Source organism: Megachile rotundata, chromosome 15 (genome assembly GCF_050947335.1).
Source record: "Megachile rotundata isolate GNS110a chromosome 15, iyMegRotu1, whole genome shotgun sequence".
NCBI lineage: Eukaryota > Metazoa > Arthropoda > Insecta > Hymenoptera > Megachilidae > Megachile > Megachile rotundata.
In genome coordinates this window covers 3,621,637-3,643,583 of record NC_134997.1, presented here as the reverse complement: position 1 = coordinate 3,643,583, position 21,947 = coordinate 3,621,637, and the positions used below count along the sequence as shown (strand labels likewise).

At 36.1% G+C, this 21,947-nt stretch overlaps 2 protein-coding genes across 2 annotated transcripts in view; both read right to left on the bottom strand.

Annotated features, from left to right (window-relative positions):
- The window catches only part of LOC143263919 (uncharacterized), a 29,890-nt gene extending 21,244 nt beyond the window's left edge, over window positions 1-8,646 (bottom strand). Inside the window, exons 1-3 of the mRNA XM_076539941.1 lie at window positions 8,477-8,646; window positions 7,368-7,811; window positions 1,385-2,352 (exon numbers count right to left, since the gene is read on the bottom strand). Of these exons, the coding sequence (XP_076396056.1) occupies window positions 1,385-2,352; window positions 7,368-7,739 (1,340 nt within the window). The 5' untranslated portion in view covers window positions 7,740-7,811; window positions 8,477-8,646. The remainder of the gene's footprint in view (window positions 1-1,384; window positions 2,353-7,367; window positions 7,812-8,476) is intronic.
- Window positions 8,646-16,456, bottom strand: LOC100878117 (uncharacterized). The gene is made up of 3 exons (XM_076539942.1): window positions 16,283-16,456; window positions 14,370-15,358; window positions 8,646-8,786 (listed from the first exon to the last, which is right to left on the bottom strand). Exons 1-3 carry the CDS (start codon window positions 16,436-16,438, stop codon window positions 8,660-8,662), a joined length of 1,272 nt encoding a protein of 423 aa, XP_076396057.1. The 5' UTR covers window positions 16,439-16,456; the 3' UTR covers window positions 8,646-8,659.
- Between the last annotated feature and the right edge of the window lie 5,491 nt (window positions 16,457-21,947).

Below are 21,947 nucleotides of genomic sequence, written 5' to 3'. Positions count from 1 at the left end.
CGATATAATATAAAGTATTAACTAGCGAGAGTCATTTAGTTAGATTCACAATTATCTATTACGTACTGTTTAATTTACCAAGTTCTATTATTTCTATTATTAATATTATATCAAAATCTATTTAGTTTCTTTTGATCAAACCAGTATACTTTTCATATTTTGTTGTTATTTGTTACTTGTTATTTGTTAAATCCATCATCTTCATTATTTTATTGAATAAACCTTATTGTTGAAAGATATTGACCTGTGGATTTCACTCCTTAACCGCACACCACACGAATCCCACAATCTTTAGATTTAGTTATTTTCCAAAACGAGTCGTTTAGTTGGTAAAAGCCGCTCTTTACCTTCCTAGCGCTAGTAACTATCTGAACCTATGTTCCAGAGTCGTTACAACCCGTTATAGTTTTCAGCGTGTCTGTACGCGTCGTTAGACAGGATGAGTGCTATATTCTTTTGTTCATATTCAATTATATTAGAAGTTTCGTTAGACGGTTACAAACTACAAACTCGTGAACATGTCAGTTTTGTTCTTTTTGTTCTCAATATATCTACATATATTATTAAATACTATTTTTCTTTAAACCGGACTGTTTTTCTTTACCCAAATAACTACAATAGGAAGGAAACTGACAGTAGGGATGATGAGGGAATGGTATTTTTTGGGTTTGCCCAGAAATTTTATTATGGGTCTGTAACAGGCCGCGGTCTTGGATTAGGAGGGATGGTTTTGGTCTTGGTTTATAGTGTGGTGGTAAAGTATATTTTATTATTGTCTTTTTTGACTCTCAATGTATATGAGGTCATAGGTATCGTGACCCTATGTTATACGGTGTGCTGTGCCACCGTACAAATATTTTGAATTTATAATTTTTGTTTAAATTTTTGTACTAAATGTTGAACTATTTTTTGCAACTTTATGTATGTAAACTATGGATTAAAATAGGGGATACGTGTTTTTCGAATTTGTTGTTTTTAGCGATAATTATTATAGGGTGATAAATTTCAGCCAAGAGACACAAATTATCTGCACACTATGTGTTCATACATATACAGACAGTTGGGTTTATACATCAATTGTTCCAAAAGACCCATCACATGCAAGTAACGTTTTGGTAGAAATAACTTAATATAATTTTGTAGATAATAATAAGCAACATCAATTAATGCATTCGAAAATATATGTATAATTCCATTTGAAGTAAAAGTATGTCACCTACATGACTTTTCAGCACCTATTCATTAAAAAAACTATGCATTTATATCAAGTTGCGACACCATTGAAACCATATATTTTGAATCTAAATTATTTTTTAGTACGAAATATACATAGTATACGGACGAACGAACTTAAATTATAGCAGGCATTTAATAACAAACTTACCCACTGAGAGAAGTAATGCGGTTCCCTTCCAAATTTAGGTGTATCAATTCGTTCGTTCGGAAGAAAATTTCATGTGGTAGCGTAGTCAGTTTATTGTAACTCAGGTCCAGCTCCAACAACTGGTGTAATTTGTAAAAAACACTTTCATCCAGTGACAGCAAATCATTTCTCCCCAAAGTGAGTTTTTCTAATGATCCAAGACTCCAAAATATATTTTTCGGCAACGTGATCCAACCGTTATATTCTAATTTTAGCTCTTTAAGTTGCGTCAGATTTCCGAAAAATGTTTCTGGTAGAGTAATATTATTTCTATTATTGCATAAAGTTATACGTTTCAGTTTAGTGTTCTGCCTCAGTAATTGTGTCGGTAATGAGTTAAAGCTGTTGTTATCTAATTTCAGCACTTCCATATTTTCTATCTTTGCAAAAATGTTTTCTGGCAAAGAGTTTAAATTGTTGGAACTGAGGTCTAAAGATGTCAAAGAAATGAGTTTGTCGAATATACCGGACTCAAGCTGCGTCAAGTTATTCAATGAAAAGTTCAATGTCTGCAGCTTCGTCAGAGGATCGAATATACCGGATTCAATTCCACTAATTGAGTTGTTACTCAGTTTTAGCACTTTGAGTGTTGGAGTGTTATCGAAAATCCTTGGAGTTAAACGTACATTGTTATTCCGTAAATCGAGAATAACAAGGTGAGGTACATCCGCGAAAATGTCACTACTAAGGTGCGTTATACCATTGCTTGATAGAATTATCTTCTGTAAATGTGGGAAACCTTTCAAATGATTCCTGGTTAGGATGGTGCTCAAATTACCAAACGGTTTGAACAGCAACTTTTTCACTTCCTGTCTGCCATATGGACTCGCGTAGTCTCCTAGGCTCCAGTTCATTGACAGATAGCACACGTGCTTGAATGAGTGATTAAAGAAGTCAAAAGTTGATTGTTGCTGCTTGTGACACGGCATCTAAACAGGAGAAAAATTTTAACGGGCTAACTGACAGTATGATTACTGATTTCCAGTTTGACTATTATAAGGAGTTGAACAAAAACATAATATTAAGAAAGATGCTTAATTTAGTTTTTATCAGTGAGGAATTTTTAGAGCGTGATGTATTACTCTACTGTTCACTTATTGCAATAGAACTGTCAGCAATATGGACACAGTTTTAATATAAATTTTATATGTTTTTCATTATTAACGACTCAGTTTCTGAATTCTTATTTTGCTTTTACTTATTTTTTGTTATTGATATCTCTTAATTGTACGCTTTATTTTCATTGTGGCGGTTTCTTTTCTACGCTCATCGCGACTAAACGGCGTATTAGACCGAGATTTGATTTTCTCGCTAGTACTCGACGAGTCTTCCTATTCATACAAATAGTTTCTGTCCATCCCTTTCATAGATCCCCGCGTCTAAGACAAGATAGGTTCCTAGGCCTGCTAGGTTACTTTACTGATAAGTCCACTAGCAGGTCCCGGACGGAACGCCCTCTCCCTCTCCTTCATATTTCGTAGCCCTTCCACTAGCTAACTGAACCGCCAAATCCATTATTATTACAATACTTGACGATGCATTGTAAGTTCGATCGAAATCAGCATGGTTCTAATACTTTGCTAAGTGTATAAATTGTCAGATACTTGTACAAAATTCATAAAAATAGCCTTTTATTCCTTCTAGAAATTTCGTCAGAAAAAGTAAGTGAGGTGCGCTGTTCATGCACGAACACGCACCTCCTCGATTCTTTGTCTTTTAGTTTCAGTTTGGCATTTGTATTGAGCATTCCGTTAATCTTTAATACGTTTAATCTTTAATTAATTCATTTATTCACTGTTAAGAGTGTTTTTCTGTTCAATTTTGCTTTGTTAACCCCTTGCCGTGCTTTGACGAGTCTCACTCGTGATGCATTCACAACTCAAATGTGATTAATGTTACTCAAATTTTGAATACTCTTCAACTTGAATTTTAGATCCAACTATAATTTGCGTTGTCAAGGATCTCTGAATATAAAATACTTAGAACATTTTAATTTTCTTTGTTCGTTTTAATGTTATAGTCCTGAATGGTTAGTCTTGACTGACGCACCTCATAAATAAATGGCACGGCAAGGGGTTAAACTTAATTTTTTATATTAAAAGGAAGATTTGTTCAATTTCGAGTATTTTTATTCAACGGGATTACGACAATATATTATGAGGATTATGAAAAAATATTAGTTTCATTTTTGGGATGGTTTGGATTATTTTAAACTCGCAAAAAGCAAAATTACTGAATAAGAAGAAAATGATCGAAACATTACGACCCCATTAATGATATAAATTCAGTGACCAAGGCAACCTCTAAGCGGCAAAATTAATCGATGAGGTTCGTCAACATATTAGCATGTTGAAGTTTTTGGGAGTCGATCCGGATCCGGGTTTAATTATTTGCGTACTGGAAAGGGCACTGCCGAGTGAAATCCGCCAAAAATGCAAAGAAATTCTGAATTTACGCGTCCTTCCCACGTTAAATCCATGTTACACATTTATTCGTGAAACCTCGTTTCGAATGCTCACGTTCAAGCAAGATATCGGTCAGGATAACGCCGTAATGGCAGGGAAACGTAAAGACTTTCATGCAGGAATGCTGGAAAACGAAGCTCGATTGGGATAAACCGGTACCACAAGCGTTATATACGAAATGGACTTCGTTTTCAAATCAACTCCCTCTTATTAATAATTTATCGGTTGAGTGGAAACTTATTATCGAAAAAGCGTGTAACATTCAAATTCACGGACTTTGCGCCGCGAGTAAAACAGGATATGGCGCGTGTTTGTACATACGTTCCTGTAATAAAGAGGGTCAAACACTCGCTTGACTCTACAGAGCGACACGGGCTGCCTTTAACTTCTCAATTAATCGCGTAATTTTTTGTCGGATTATAGTGTTAAAGATCCCAACCATGTGTTCAAAACATTATTTTCTACCATGCCGTTTCCTTAATTTTAGGCCCTTTCCTGTCACCAGTCCTAGACCGTTCAAGTATTCATAAATTTACACTTCCAGAAATCCACTTTCCCTCATTTTTCTACCCAATCCCTGTTTCTTTTCCTCCACCTTCGTATAATAATTAGCCAATAGTATTTCTGCAAAAACCCTGCTCGTAGGCTCTTCATCCATTTTTTCGTTAGATTCCATCTGGTACTTCAACGACTTGGCTGTGTTTGATTTTTGGATAAAGTTTGGAACTAGACTAGGATTAAGTTGTGTCACAATAAATTAACTATTTTAAAGGTAAACCATCCTAATTCAAACCCAGTTTCCCAACACTAGGATAGTTTTATAATGGCTCAAAAAATTTCCGACAGTCTTAAAACTTTTGTCGAACAAGCAGCAGTTTTCGCTCACACGGATGTCGATTTTTTCGGTCCGCTCTTCATTACGGAGAAAAAACGTAGGAATAGAAATAACATAAAGGCATACGGATGTGTTTTTATTTGCACGTCCGTTAAAGCAATACATATAGAAATTGTGAGCGATCTCACGATCGAAGGTTTTCTCGGTTTCTTCAGACATATCATTGGGCGTCGAACTATATCTGTTCACATATACTCCGATAACGGCACAAATTTTGTAGGCACGAGTAATCATCTCGGCGAATTATACGCCTTATTCGGATCATCAGAATTTAAAGAATGCGTAACCTAGTTTGCAACAATCAAAAACATGAGGTGGCATTTCAATTCACCGTCAACACCCCACTTTGGAGGCATTTGGAAGGCCGCGATCAAGTTATATGAACATCATTCCAAACGCGTTGTACGCGAACGCCTGTTTATATTTTATGAAGTCAATACGTTAGCAATAGAAATCGAAGCAATTTCAAATTCACGACCGTTATGCCCTATTTCGTCAGACCCAAATGACCCTATCGCATTAACACCTGCGCACATATTAGTTAATCTCCGCTCACGATGCTACCAGAAGATAATCTTTTAGTTCCAGAAAATCGACTGACTTCCTGGAAAGTTATCACTAAGGCTCGTTAAGTCTTCTGGGAACGGTGGTATCAGAAATACCTAAATGAACTACGAAGGCGCCAGAAATGGCTCAAATATAGTGGGCAGCTAAAGATCGACGCAATCGTCATCCTGATGGACAGAAATCGGCCCTGCATGCGATAGAGGTTGGGCAGAGTAACGGAGATACATCCCGGTGGTGATGCAGAAGTCTGAGTTGTCACGGTCAAGACCGCCAACGGCATCGTGAAATGCAACACAACTCAATTAGGTCCATTAATCAAGAATATTTAAAATAATTGTACCATTTTGTAACAAACTATTTATACTTATAACACACACCACACTACTCATCAACACACAATGACATTGCTCGCTTCACTCGCAACGGGGGGAGTATGTTTGGACGCGAACTTAGACCTTTGCCGCGACTAACAATAAGAAACTTATTACGCACAGATTGCCGTGAATAACGTTATATCTCCAAATACGGGTCACCGAAAACCCTTTTGTCTATCAAGTTTTGCCCGGACCGGTCGTACAAGTGACATCACCCAATTCATTCACACCGATTTTTATGAAATTCTTATACGTTAGAGAACTCGAAAAAATATTTCACACACATCCTTTTTATAGACGAATATCCACTTTAAAGTGGTAAAAATAACCCTTAGAGTTGTGGTCGAAAAAACTATTTTCGGAAATATCTCGGGAACTATTAGGCCTAGACAAAAAATTCGGAATGTAAATTTTTCTGTTTTAAAAGGCCCATAATGTGGGTAAGTGGATTTTTGAAAAATTTGTTTGTTTAAAAAATATGTTAAAAATTAACATTATTTTGCAAATTTTTTAAATAAAATGTTCAACTATTCTTATCAAATTTCGCGTACGTAAACTATGTGTCCAAAGAAAAAATACAGATAAATTGGAATTTTTAATTTCGCTCGTAGAAAAAATATTACTGTCATTATATGTACATTTTATATCTTCCGTTCGGTGCACGGCTGATTTCTATACATAATATTCTGGAAATCATATTATATTAAATTTTTTATACTACTTTATTTAAAAAAAGAATTTGGAGATCCATAGACGTAAACATGTGCTTGCCATAAACCGGCTAACGGCTATACCTCCTTTTCTCGCAGTTTTAACAAACAAAAACATAGACTTTTCTTAACTGTCACGCTCTGAAACGCGAGGGTGTTCAACAGTTAGTAAATAGAAAAAATATACCGCCACCATAGATTTCTTTCTTGAAGTAATGCGTCTACTACTAGATAAAGCATTAAAATGAATTTCAAATTAATTTGCATATATTAAAATCATCAATACATTTTTCAAACTCTTATAAAAGCCTTGAAATTTTTTTTGAAATTGCACCTATTCGCCGATTTACACTGAAGATAGGTTCCTTAGAAAACCGTGTAAATTGAAATCGTAAATTTTTGTACGTAAAATCGTGTAAATCAAATTAAAGAAAATTCAATTTTTCATAAAGAATTCCAATTATTTGTGTCAGATAGTAAATCTTTGAGAATAAGTTGCACTCTCTACAATCAAGTATTTCTTGATATAACAAACTAAAATGTGTTACTTAGTTTTTTAAGGACTACAGAGGAAAATTAAAATCTTTACAGGATGAAAGGGAGCGACCGTTTATGACAATAAGTTGAATACTGTGAAAATTGTTGTTCAAATAAAATGTCGTCAGTTATGATAATATTCCATTCAACTCAAAGCATGTGGATATCAGATTCTTGTTCATCACATGAAGCTAAAGAATTTTTAAATAAAATATTTTAAGGACTTTTGATAATGTATATTTTATATGCAAATATTCTAGTTGTATCAGTTTTATGTTACATTGAAGCAATGTTTTATTATTTTCAAATGACATTCAATAGAACTAAATTCAATAAAACTATTTATGAGAAATGGAGAAATTTTAATTGCTTAAGAAAATAATATGTCTTACGTACCAGATCTGGAATCAATAATTTTTTATGTGATAATGCTAAATCTTTAGAGGCACAATCAACCACAAATATTCCGTCCATTTCATTTCCTCTACAAATGCACTGTTTTACATGTGATTTCGAGTTTAAATATTTGGAAGACTTTGATTTGAAAGTATACTCAGACACATTATACATCTGTTCCGGTCCATAACAAATTGAATCATGTCCTGGGTTTATAATGAAGTAATTTCGAACGTAAGGATGCATTTTTCCCTCCAAGTAGCGGACAAAATCGTATAGATTGCAGTCGCATATTATAGGATTGCTGCCAACGAATATGTTTACGGCACGTGCTTTATTTTGATATTTCGCTATTTCTTCTGCCCGAGTCATATAAATGTGCTGTATTTTATTATGTTGGAGATATACAGTAATGTAGTCCGATACAAATTGTAGATCTTCAACCTGAAATAAAGTCATACAATAAAGAAGTTATTTAGAGATTATAATTAACCCTTTCGCTACGGCAGGCCCGTCCGCCGAAGTACCGTCACAGAACAGAACGCTCGTACCCAAAAGTCGTGGCGTGGATGCCGCGTATATGCGGCGCGGCGCTCGGCGCGAAAGGGTTAAACAAATGTGATGAATATACCATTTATGGTCGCTGTCTTATTTATTTAGTATGTATTAAATATTCTTATTTAAATTTGTTTGAATGAATAAGCCTACTTAAGTGGAGATTGTGTGGGCATCATTGACTATTAGTACACTTTACATTCTCATTCTACTATTTAATTCAATGGTCCAGTAATTTCGACACGTTCACAAACAATGCTTAACGTGCGATTAAATATATTCGGACATAGCTCATTTTTTTAAACAATATTTAAAGAAGATATGGCCGAAATAAACAAAACTTTTGTTTATATTGTTATTGTTATTTCGAACTATTAATTAAGAAAATGCTAATATTGAAATTATAGAAAAAGAAACAGAAACAATTTGTGGAAAATTACAAACAAATATAACTCTTTGATAAAACAGATACGAGTTATGTAACTGTATTGATTTATAATTACAGCTTTTCAATTGTACTTTTTCGTGGAGCACGGAATTTTTGGTTAACTTACTGATATGTGAGATATTTTGTTGTAGCTCAGATCCAGTATATGCAGCTGTGGGTGGTTCTTAACCCAATCTTCGAATATGTATGATATATTATTGTTGCTCAAATTTAATTTACTGAGAGAGATGCAATTGTGAAAAGGTGATTTGTTGCCATATTCATTTTTGATCGAAGACGACAATGTAAGCTAATTATAGGATAAATCAGCGATCTTTAAATTCTTCAGGGAATTAAAACTAGTATCTTCAATTTCTTGCAATCGATTATGTGACAAATCCAATACTTCCAACGATTTCAAATTGCTAAACAGATCCCTGTAATTTTTAACAGAAGAAATTTGGCAGAAGCAGTATAAATTTTGAAAATGAAAAGATATCTTAATGCCGAGTAAATGGAGTGTATTCTTTTCACACGAGGTACATGCCAAATGTATCGAGTCATGTTATTGGAGTATTGTAACATAAACCAATTATAAATCAATGTTGAAGAAAAGTTAGTAGCCTGAGCTGTTACACGGGAATCAGTTGGTATCATACAGAACAAGAATAGATGCATTAACTCTGTTTTTTTTTTGTGAATACGTATCAAATATTATGAAGTCTATGTAATTTAACTTGGACGTTATTAATACTTATTTTGATAGCACAGTACATACTTTTAAAAACCTGAAGAACATCTTTTGAATGAAACATCTTAAGAGGTTCAATATGAAATATTTTTTCTCTGAATTATGTTATTACTCCGTAAAATGAATTTTTTGTTCCTTACAATACTTAATAACATTTCTAAGATCATATAAATTACAATAATATATAACAATAATTGGACAATGATTTCGAAAACGCACGACCTCTCTTATTTTGATGATTTTTTAATACATTATAGAATCAGTCTTTTATACATATATAATCACCAATCAGGATTAGTTTCTGAACTATTTGCAAAAAACTCTTGGCACAATTTCATTAAATGTCCCCTACAAATATGTGTTGATAGCAGCAGACATAGTAGAGTTCATTTTCACAACTACGTATTTTTAATTATTGCATTTTCGCTATAACTACATAATTAAATTACTTATGAATTCGTTTTATTGTAACATTTGTTCTTATCTTTAATACAGTAATTATTCGATAGAAGCAAAAATATTATCCCCACCACTTGGAGAGTAAGACCCCTCGAAACGTGCAAAGCTCGCTCGGCGAGAAATGTAACTGATGTTTCGAGTTGAGGTATATTTCTAAAACTGTACATGTGCAAATATAAAACTCCTTATTTTTTAGTTTTTCATCATCCAACTTTTACCAATAAATTTTTCTCATTTTTTAACCGACTTCGAATAAAATAATTTTAAGAAAAAAAATACATCCACTTCGAAATGCACTAAAAAGTATAAAATAATTTCTATTTCATTCAATCATACAATTACGTAACAGATATGAATGAAACCTATTTACTCAGTAAAAATACCTCAGTAAATGTTGCTGCCAATAACGAGTTGATTGTGGTATAGCGTATTGGAAATTAATAAATCCTGAGAAAGAACACGAACCATTATAGATATATCTGGTAATATACGTAAATGTAATGACTGTATCTTCATTTCGCAACGTTTCTGATATAAATAAAATTGAAACGACTTCGTTCGCATGTGGAAGCCATGGATCTAAGAGCCTATAAACGGAGCCCACGACGCGGGAATTACCAAATTTGCGGCAGATGGGTCCTATCTTTATAGTATATACGCGAACGAGTCTTTCCGTCGCATACTCTATGAATCTAGATAGACTATACAGTATTCACTCCGTAAATGTTAAAAAGATCTCTACCGTAAATGTTAAAATTGTATCCTCACTACTGGAGGGATCCCCCTCGAAATCAGTCATGAATGAAACACGATCGGTCGCCGAAACGACGAGGATCGAATATTGGTGAGACACATACTAATGCAAGCAAAGGAAAAGATTATAACTTTCTTATTTCTTACTATTTTTTCATGAAACTTTTACTGTTGTATTTGTCTAGATTTCCTGATTAAAATGACACCAAACATGATATAATTACGTTAACAATTGTGTGTGTAACGAGTGATTAAAGTTTTTAACATAAAAGAGGACGGCGAATGGAAAAGAAAGAGAAGCAGAAGGTTGACGCATTCGGCAAACATGAAACACTCGTGCGTCTTCTGTCTTTTAAATTCAAAAATCAAAATTCTTTATTTTTGGGGTTTCATCAATGAAGCTTTGATTATCGTATTCGTCTCGTTTTTCTGATTAAAATGGTACCAAACACGGTATACAGTGTTCATTCCATATAAGCAAAAATGTCCTTTCCGATATAAGCAAAAATGTTATCCCCACCACTGGGGGGAAGACCCCTCGAGACGCCCGAGGTTCGCTCGCCGGGAAATGTAACGTGACCCGGGTATTAGTGTATCCGTGAGACAATACCAATGCAAATATAAAACTTTTTTATTTTTGACTTTTTCGTTATCAAACTTTTACCAATTAATTCTTGACATTTTTCCGATTAAAATGAGACCAAACACGGTATAATTTGGACTTTATTTACTGGTTTAATTGACTATAAAAGTTTCTCACGTCGATGAGGGTAGCGAGTCAAAAAGAAAGAGACGCTACGATCGTGGCAGTCGGCAAAGATCAAAAGTCTGTTCGATTGTTTGCAATACTGAAGCATTGGTAATTTTTTTATTTTTCATTCATTTTTTTATATAACTTTCTCCATCATATTCGTGACATTTTCCTGACTAAAATGAGATCAAACACGACATAATTTGAGTTATATTTACTTGCAATATCTTATTAGAGTAAAATCATCGATGTACGCGCAACACTTGAAATTACAAGTAAATATGTCCCGAAGTATGTCATGTTTGGTCTCATTTTAATCGGAAAAATGTCAAGAATTAATTGGTAAAAGTTTGGTAACGAAAAAGTCAAAAATAAAAAAGTTTTATTCTTGTATTAGGAGTGTCCTTCTAGTAGGTCACTGTTTGTTTACGTTCAGTCTCCTTCGCTCGAAATGTAGCACCTTTACGATATACGCAAACGGCGACCGTGATATTTTTCTCTTCTGTCCTTTTCTACGTTCGGCAAGACATCAATCAATGTAGGACCTGTACGATATACGCAAAACCTCACTCCCGAAAGATTTGCTTATATAGAATATCCACTGTAATTAAAATCATAATTACTTGTATAGCAAGCCTTTAGAAGGAATTCGCACCTCTACCGTAAATGTTACATCCCAAACTTTTATGGCTTGTTACATAAGTAATTACGATCGTAATCATATCGTGTTTGGTGTCATTTTAATCAGAAAAACGAGACAAATACGATGGTAAAAGTTCCTTTGACGAAAAACCAAAAATAAAGAATTTTAATTTTTAAATTTAAAAGACAGAATACGCACGAGTCTTTTATGTTTGCCGAACGCTCGAAACTCTATTCCTCTTTGTCTTTTGTATGGCTGTCTCTTTCTACGTTCGGCACACTACAAAGAATGTAGGACCTCTACCGTAAATGTTACAATCGAGACCGGCAAAAGTAACATTTACGGAGTGAATACTGTAGTTATTATCTATACGCACTAATACCTACTTCGCGGCGTGCTGTCGAGTTATATGTATAGAAAAAAGAAATAGCTATACAAGCTTTGCCTATGTTCGGCTGTCCAAAGGTTGACATGTTCAAGAAAATCTTTTATTTATGCGCCGCCTCCGAAAAGGTTGAAATGTATTTAATATTCTACCTAACGAGTAAATAGGTTTTATTCATATCTGTTATGTAATTGTATGATTGAATGAAATAGAAATTATTTTATACTTTTTAGTGCATTTCGAAGTCGGCGTATTTTTTTTTTCTTAAAATTATTTTATTTCACGCTTTTTATCGGCCGACAAGACGTGTTTGTAGAAACAGTAGAAAATCGGCGACTGCATGTTGACTCATACACCACCAGAGACACGGAGGCATACGTAGAATTCAATATTTAGTAACAATAGCTTTTCGCTAATAACTCGAAAACTAAAGCTTCCCCTTAATTGCGGATAAGGAAAAAGTTGTTCAGAATCGTGCCCCTGATAACATATTAAAAGGACATTAAAATCGTCCAAAGTTGATTTCAAAACTTTTCAACAATTTTTCGCTAATATCTCGAAAACTAAAGCTTTCCGCGAAATTTGTATAGGAACAAAATTGTTCAGAATCATGTCCGTGATAAGATATTAAAAGCGCACTAAAATCGAGAAAAGTTTATTTCAAAAGTTGCCGGTTGTTTTGCAATAACAATACTTTGCAATTAAAAAATGAAAAATTTTTTGATAATGGTATCAATAGTGAGTCAGAACCTACCAGATGCAAAAGGTTTCATTCTGATTTCTCAAGGTTTCTGATTTCTCAACCTTTCTCAAAGGTTTTTCTGATCGAAAAAAATATACTGATCGAATTGAGTAACCTCCTCCTTTTTCGAAGTCGGTTAAAAAGGTTTTATTTTTGCAATACATTTGTCTCACCGATATGTTACTGTTTATTTATGTTTGGCCTCCTCTCGCTGTTCTTATCCATATTCGGTAAAGCCTTTATCAATATAGGACCTGTACGATGTACGTAAGTTTTGCTAGCTGTTCTGTTCTGCAATCGGTAAACCATCAATCAAATGGGACTAGTAGATAAGCGTAAAAGTTCAAACCCAAAAGATTTGCATAAATCGAATAATTACTGTAATAGAATATTCTGACACTATTTAACGAATTGAAAATGAAACACTATGTATATGTATTGTATACGATTATAAATTAATGTAAAAGTAATTTAAAATTAAAAAACAACTTCTCATATTCGTCTATATTCTCAGTTACAAGTTTCCTTATGCCTATTTATTATGTAATAACATGACTTCATTTTGCACTGTTTCGTTTAATACTTTGTTTTTGATGAACTGATCGTGAGTACTAATTGTAAGCGGAACATTTCTATACCTTGATTAGCCTTCTAATTTTGTGCTTCGAATAGGTTGTGCATCTAGCATATATCGATCCGCCAGGAAATCTTTCTTTCATGAGATGTACGAATTTCTCAAAACTATATTTTTGTCAGAGTTTGTATATTTACGCTATTGTACCTGAGGTTGTTTCTAAACTGCGTATACTTAATATAATACATGCGGTATAACTGATTGTATATTCAAAATATTGTTAAACTATTATATTTAGACATATTTTTACAGATCGAAATGCAATAAGTGTCATTCTATATCAAAGTTCTAGAACGCGGCCGTGCGATAGTCATCGGATGCAGACAATCTTATTCTTTACAAATCTCATACATTGGAAATGTATGCAGCTAATTGCTGCAGAGTTGTTCAGTAACTCTTTTACCTGAAATGGTGTAACTACCTCCATTACTCGAGAATTAGAAGTTTCCTAACTGAACCATATGCGCATATTTCAACTGATCTCTACGAATCTGTTTTGCTAGTGTTAAAATGAATGAAGGTACATGGAATGAAATCTAGTCGAAATTGAACATCGATTTTGTTTATTTACATCCTATATCTTCTTTGCGGAGTACTATAGTATTACTTCTTAAATTTGATTGTCACCGACCGAAATAGCATGAACAACTTCTAGAATAATGTAATTATAAAGTCTATAAACACTATACAGGTCGGCAATACACATGCACAAGAGACATTCGACGTACAATAAGGAACTTCATCTTACTGGTAATTCAAAATCATAATATCAAAAACATTAACTTTAACTAGTTTAATGTGTTAAAATTCCATATTGTACTTTTAACCGATTCATATGTCTTCCAAAAACCAGTCGAAATAAGCATTAGAAATGATAAGTAAACGTACGATCATAAACTTACCTGGATATGGAAGTAAGACAATTCTTTGATAAATTCAGAAACCTTAAGTTAGTCGTATCGGAAAAAATTCTATCTGGTAGTGTAATTAATCTATTGGAATTTAGACTTAGGTAAGACAATTGTTGTAGTCCTTCAAAAAGACGTTTAGGTAGCGTCTCAAAATAATTTTTTTCTAGATCAATATAATGTAACGATATTAAACCCCAAAACAGGTCTTCAGGTATCGTGCTCCAACCGTTGTGATTCAAACCTATAGCCTTCACACGTATCAAATTTGCGAAAAACTTTTGGGGCAGAGATATGTTTCTGGTATTATGTGACAATTCAATGCCGAGTAGACGAGAATTATGCGTTAGTATACCTTCTGGAAACGAGATAAAACTGTTATTCCTTAACTTTAGCCGTTGTAGACTTTCCAGTTTTGCGAAAATGTTCTCCGGCAAAGTGTTTAAATTACTCGACTTCAACTCCAGACGCGTCAAAGACACGAGTTTATCAAATATACCAGGTTTCAGTTGTTTATCTGTGAAATTGTTTATCCGCAAGCTCAGCACGCGCAATTCCGTCAACGGATCAAATATGCCCGGCTTGAGGTTCATCATGCTACCACTTAAGTGAAGTCTTCGGAGTTGTCGTGTATTATTAAAGAATCCCAAAGGTAAACAGGCTTTATTATGTTTCAAAGAAAAATGAGAAAGCTGTGGTACACCTCCGAATAGGTCGGTGCTCAAATTTGTAAGATCGTTGCTTGATAGCGTGAACCTTTCCAGGTTCGGAAACTCTATCAAATGGTTTCTGACGATGGCACCGCTCCAATTATGCAGCTGTAAATTATAAATGTTCTTCCCGTTGAATTTACTCGAAAGTTTACTTATGCTCGAGTTCATTGGCAGACCGCATTCCGATATTTCCATCACCTTTATGTGCTTTCTCAGGAATAAGTTGAACAAGTAGAATGGGGGCCATTGCGGATAATTTTGACATTTAATCTAAATAATTGAAATTGTTTTTTTATTGAAACGGATAATATTAATCTTAGTAATTTGAACTGAACAGTGTTATTATAAGTGTTATAGAAATATATGATAAAACACGGGCTCTGTCAGGATTGGAACGAAAGGTGTCACACGTTACATTCTGGTTTGAATAAAATTTTGCATAGTGAAATACCGACTACTCTGATATATGGAAGCTGTTACGTAAGCTGTGTGTCTATCTCTATGTTGGTGCTGCACGTTTAAGCGTAGTTCGCGACTTCCGTGAAGCGAGAGAACAGCTTTGTTGCCTATAAAATGCTTTTTATTTGGTAGCGCGCTAGAACTTTCCGAAACTCAAAGTCAACGCGAAGGAGAATCATCGTACGAAAACTTCACTTTGATCTGTTTCCACCTTGCGCTCTGATTGGTTCGTGTTTTTCCTTAAATAACACAAAAACGAAGCTTCAAACCCCATTTTTGCAAAGGGAAATCTTGTTCAGAATCACGTTAGCTACCCCCAATTTCCGGAACTTGCACTAGTTGTGAGACACCTTGTATACGAAAAGCAATGAACAAACTTATTCTACGAACAAAATCGATACACATCTAATGGCTATAAATACTCTGTAATACCTTTTTCAATGCACTCAAGGAATCTAGTAACAGAGCTGTTTAGTCGTCAGTATTTCGGAAATATACTTCTACATACATCCAAACCTACGTGTCAGTGATATTGGTATTTCAAACCCTAATATTGTAGAATGTTAAAATGACCATGTTAAATTTGGAGACTTTTTTTCGTTAAAGTAATCCCGACCCTGGCAGAACCTCCATTTCCCTTCCTTACTGTTGTATCGATTCAGGAATTGTAATTTTTTGCTATTTAATATACAATTTTGGAAAAGTGTATAATTTAGTATTTATACTTATGTTTACATGAATGTTATTTCCAATGGTTTTCACAAGGAAGCCTGAGGTGTTTCCTGGGGAGCAGTTCCAAACTCCTCTATCCACTGGTAGGCATGAAAATGCATATGATTCGCTGTATACAGTGAGAATGATTGAAAAAATGATCCCAAACGTACGAATCATTTGATAAATCCTTATGTAACATCGATACTTTCCGTAACAGAAAATTAGACGATCCCTTGCAAAATTTTGCGTCTTATAAGTAAGTTCTAAACTGTGTATCTGACTTACGCTGAAGATAGAGGCAAATATGTACATACATATGCTGTCAACTTCAGAAGGTTGCAGCTGATAGTCATTGTTTATGAAAAAGTTACAAATAAAAAAAGATTGTAAAACATAGGTTACATAAATTACTTAAACTGGTCATATTGGGTTAGGTTAAGTTTGTTGACAAGCCTCCTTCTGTAAACAAGTTATGCTGCAGAAGAAGACCGCGGAGCGCGTCCATGAATGAGGGATCCTGCGTAGGAGTGCTAGAGAAGCGACAACACCCCGCGACCGTTGACTCATACATGGTGTGTTTTTTTAAAGAAATTTATTGAACCAATTTTTACAAACTCTCAAAATTCTTCAAAGCACTGCCCTTGGGCTTCTGCACATTTTTGCCAGCGGCCCTGCCATGAACGATACGCGTCCTGGAATGCGTTTTCCAGAACCTCTTTTAGGGCCTCGGTCACGGCTTGAATCTCTTGTATCGATGAGAAACGAGTTCCTTTCAAGGGTGCCTTGATCCGGGGGAACAAAAAAAAGTCTGCCGGGGCCAGGTCAAGACTATAGGGGGGTTGGGGAAGCGTTAACACCTTGTTTTGGGTCAGAAACTCACGTACTCGCAGCGCGTTGTCGTGATGCGCTATCCACGTAGCGGAGATGTGTTTTCTCGTCCTGACGACCCTTTTTCGCAGTCTTTCCAACACATCCACGTAGTAGGCGGTGTTAACTGTCTGTTCTTCAAGAACAGACAGTTTTGCTGGTTGGTGGCTGCCCAGAGCGTTAATCGTTGTGAACCTCTTCCCGCCCTTCCTTAAAGGCTTTTAACCACCTCGAAACTTATGAATACGACAGAACAGAGTCCCCATAAGCCTCACGAATCATTTTAGTTGTCTCCTCAAGAGATTTGTTTAGTTTAGCACAAAAGTTTTATCGCGTATCGTTGTTCCGATCGTCGACGCCACTTTTTCCGTGACACGGTCACCAAACAGGGGGTCACAAAAATTCACGGCCTGTCCCTTTCACAGCTCGAAGAGCTTTGGGACCAGATTCGTTGGAAAGCTTAGGGTCCCCCGCATCTAATCCACGTGGTCCCATCCACCTCCGATCAACAGGAGCGGCGCAGGAATTTCGATTGCATTACTTTCGGAATACACCATGTGTATGGGGGGAGCAGTTAGGGCCACCGTAAGCCACAACCAGACTGTCCCAGATGAGGGTGGCAGGCCAGCGGTACCTCGTTCCTATCATAAGTCTGCCGGCCTTCCAGGCAGCTTCATCAGTGCCGGCGGGCAAACGGCAGCTCCGAGGATGCCTTGTGCCTTCCCTTATAGAGCCGTCACAGGGGCAGTGGCGTCCTGAATGAGGACAACCTGCACGCTGCCCCGTTGCCTCGGTGGTTCGAACACCGCCGTAAAGATTAATTTTGTTTTACGGGGGAAGGTCGGAAAGACTTCCCCGGGATGACATTTAATGGCGCAGGGTCCCGAATCATGTTCTTCAAAAGTTCCTGGGATCCCCTCATGCCTCGGGGAAGGATCACCGTGGGGGATTTAGTCAATAAGAATTCGAAATAACCCCGTGCCCCTGAAGGAGGAATCTTTGGAACATTTCCCCCTCGTAAAAAAAAGGTATGTTGACAACCGGTCAAGTCAGTTTCTGGACGTAAAGAAAAAGCTTTGTTGACAACTATTGTGTTTGGGCGGGGAGACCAATGAACACTTTTGTAATACTTTTAAATAACAATTAACTTTATTTAATACGGTGTGAACGAGACGTAGGCAAAACGTAGAATGACGCCAACGCATGGCCGAGCGGGAAGACGCAGTGTAAAAACAATTGCCGATCGAATTATCGCGCGGTTTTCGCTCGGTACCGTTCGGTTGTCTCCGGCGATCTTCGTGACCGCATCGCGCAGTCCGCTCGTGGGACTACTTCCCCAATCGCGTATATAACACTCCCCCTACTTATGAATACCAATCCTCGTATAAAATAAAAACTATAAGCAAACGTAACATAATGCAATTATTTCTTTTCTAATAAATAATAATCCTCGAAACGTTTCGGTAGGTTTCTCGTACGTTGAGGACGCGTATTTGAATTTATCGGTGTACTTTCGGTAATCGGTTCAGGGGAATGTTGAGGGGTGGATGTACGGAATGAATTTCTAGGTGTAGAATAATCAGAATTTTCTAATGTGGTTTCAGGCTGAGTATGAGAATGAGATTGAGAATGAGAAGATGGGGACGGTGTATTTACTTCGCTCCTAAATCTAACGCTTGTATTCGCATGTGTATTTTCTTTTCCTGTTCCATTTCCCGGAGTATTAACAATTGTTTCACTATCAGTTAATTCGGAACTCGCATTTTCTGGACAATTGTTCCCTGTGTTTCGGATTGTATTCCCTGCCATATCGGTCGGAGGAATATCGTCTTCAAATTGAATATAATCTTCGCTCCTAACTGGTGTATTGTCCCCTATCGGTCTCAGCTGATTAACATGACGTTTCCAAATACGCCCGTCATCCAAAAGTATATTGTAATGTAAGTCGCCCAGTTGCTTTAACACTTTTCCGAAAACCCATTTAACATTTCCTATGTAATTTCGACAACTGACTCTCTTTCCCTCCTTGAAAATAATGGAGGGCGTGTATGATCTTTCTTTTGTGACTGTAGGACGTAATAAATCTAATCGCGTACGTAATTTTCTTGAAAATAATAATTCCGCGGGTGATATTCCTGTTTTCGCATGTGGCGTATTTCTGTACTGTATTAACAATTGTTGTAACGCTGGTTGTATATTCGTACGATCCGCTTTCATTCGCTTTAACGAGTTCTTTAATATCTGTACATAACGCTCCGCCTGTCCGTTTGTGGCAGGATGGTATGGAGCAGTGAGCCTTTGCGTAATTCCATTTACTTTTAGGAAATCTGTAAATTCCTTCGAAACAAACGCTCTTCCGTTATCGGAGACCAAGTACTGGGGCAAACCGTAAATTGCAAATATCTTTCTACAAATTTCTATCGTAACTTGTGAGTTTATATTATTAACTACGTGTATTTCTGGCCATTTAGTGTATGCATCTACCAGAACAAAGAAATAATGCCCTAAAAATGGTCCTGCAAAATCTACGTGAACTCGCTCAAACGGAACGTTAGCTGGTTCCCAAATATGGTGTGTAATCTGAGTTGGATTATTTTTGTAAGCGTTACATTCGGAACAATTTCTAACTAAATTTTCGATGTCATTATCTATCTTATTCCACCAAACATATCCTCTGGCTAAATGTTTCATTCGTACCACACCAAAATGTCCTGAATGTAATTCTTGTAATATTTGTTTTTGTAATTTTACCGGAATAACTACCTTATGATCCCTAAAAATCACGTTATTGAAAAGCGTAAATTCTGTGAGCGGAACTGAATAGAATCTATTGTTCTTCAAATCCCCTCGTCCTGTTCGAATGCATTTTAATAATTTAGACAATTCTTTATCCTCTAATGTAGCTTGTGCAACTTGCTCTGCTGTAACCGGCAATGTATTGAATGTAGCCTTGTGGAATTCGTCAATTGTATCGCATTCGTATGTATCGGTAGCTGGAATTGGAAGCCTAGATAAGCAATCTGCATTTGCATGTAATTCTGACTTTCTATATTGTATATCATAGTTAAAACTTTGTAAAAATAACGCGTAATGCTGCATTCTCGCGGCTGTAAATACTGGCAAACTCTTTGCGGGTGAAAATATTTGTGTAAGCGGACGATGGTCTGTAATTAATGTAAATTTAGATCCCTGTAAATATTGGTAAAACTTTTTAATTCCGAAAATTATTGCAAACGCCTCTTTATCAATTTGTGCATAGGCCTGTTGCGTTTTTGATAATGTCCTTGACGCGTATTGTATAGCTTTTTCTGAACCGTCCGGAAAAATATGCGAAAGAACTGCTCCGACTCCGTATGGGCTTGCGTCTGTCGCCAATGTAACTGGGAGTTTAGGGTTGAAATGTACTAAACATCGCGGACTTGTAAAAGCTTTCTTCGCGGCTTGAAAACTTTTTTCGCAGTCGGGAGACCATTCATACTTTACTTCCTTTTGTAATAATGTATTCAACGGTTTCAAAATTGAACTTAAATTCGGAATGAATCGATCGTAGTAATGTATCATGCCCAAGAAACTTCTCAATTCTGTAATATTTGTGGGCCTTCGCATATTATTAATTGCCTCTATTTTATCTGGCGCTTTATGTATACCGCTTTTATTAATTATGTAACCACAATATTGTATTTGGTCTGTAAAGAACTCGCTTTTATCTACGTTAATTCTTATATTATATTTTTGTAATCGCGTGAAAACTTGCCGTAATTTTTGTAAATGGTCTCTCGAATCTACGCCTGCAATACGTATATCGTCCAAAAATACTACGACACCCGGAATATCTTTTAAAATATTTTCAATTGTGCGTTGCCATATCGCTGGCGCTGATGCTACTCCGTACATTAGTCGCGTCGGTTTGTAAAGTCCTTTGTGTGTGTTGATAGTAAGTAATTCGCGGTCTTCTGGTCGTATTTCTAACTGTAAGTATGCTTGCAATAAATCAATTTTTGAAAATACTGTACCGCCCGCCATTTGTGTTAAGAGTTCGTCTGGCGTCGGTAACGGATGCTTGTCGATCTTTAATCTTGGGTTTAATGTAACACTATAGTCCCCGCATAACCGTATCGCACCATTCTTCTTTAGAACAGGCACGATCGGTGTTGCCCAATCCGCGCAGTCGACTTTTTCTAAAATTCCCGTATTTACTAGTTTCTCCAGCTCTTCCTCTACTTGAGCTCGTAAGCGAAACGGTACCCCCCTGGGTTTGCAAAATACCGGTTGAACGTTATCTTTTAGATTTAGTCGCGCTTGTATTTTCGAGATTTTTGATACTGTTGGATTCGTAATTTCTCTAAATTCCCGTAATAATTTCTGCAATTCAGCTTTCTCCATACCCTGTAATGAGTGTATCGACTGCAAGATATTCGTAAAATTTTGTACTTTATCATGCTCTTTCATCTGCAATATCCACTCTCTACCGAGTAGCGGTTCGCGATCTTGCGTGGTAATGTAAATGTTTAGTTTACGCAAAGTCTCACCGCTCCTCACCTTAACAGTAATATATCCTAACACGCGTATCTGTGCTTTACAAAACGATATTAAATGTAAATCCGTTTTTTGAATTCGCGCGCCCGCAAACAATCTTCTCGCGTCGCTTTCCGACATCAATGTAACGGCCGCGCCACTATCTATTTCGAATCGCACTTGTTTGTCATTCACATTAAGCGTAACATATATTTTCTCGCGAAATTGCGTATGTTCTTGTATTGAAAGTATTTCGCTCGTCGTTTCCCTGTAGTCTACTGTATTCGTTGGAAACGATTTCGCT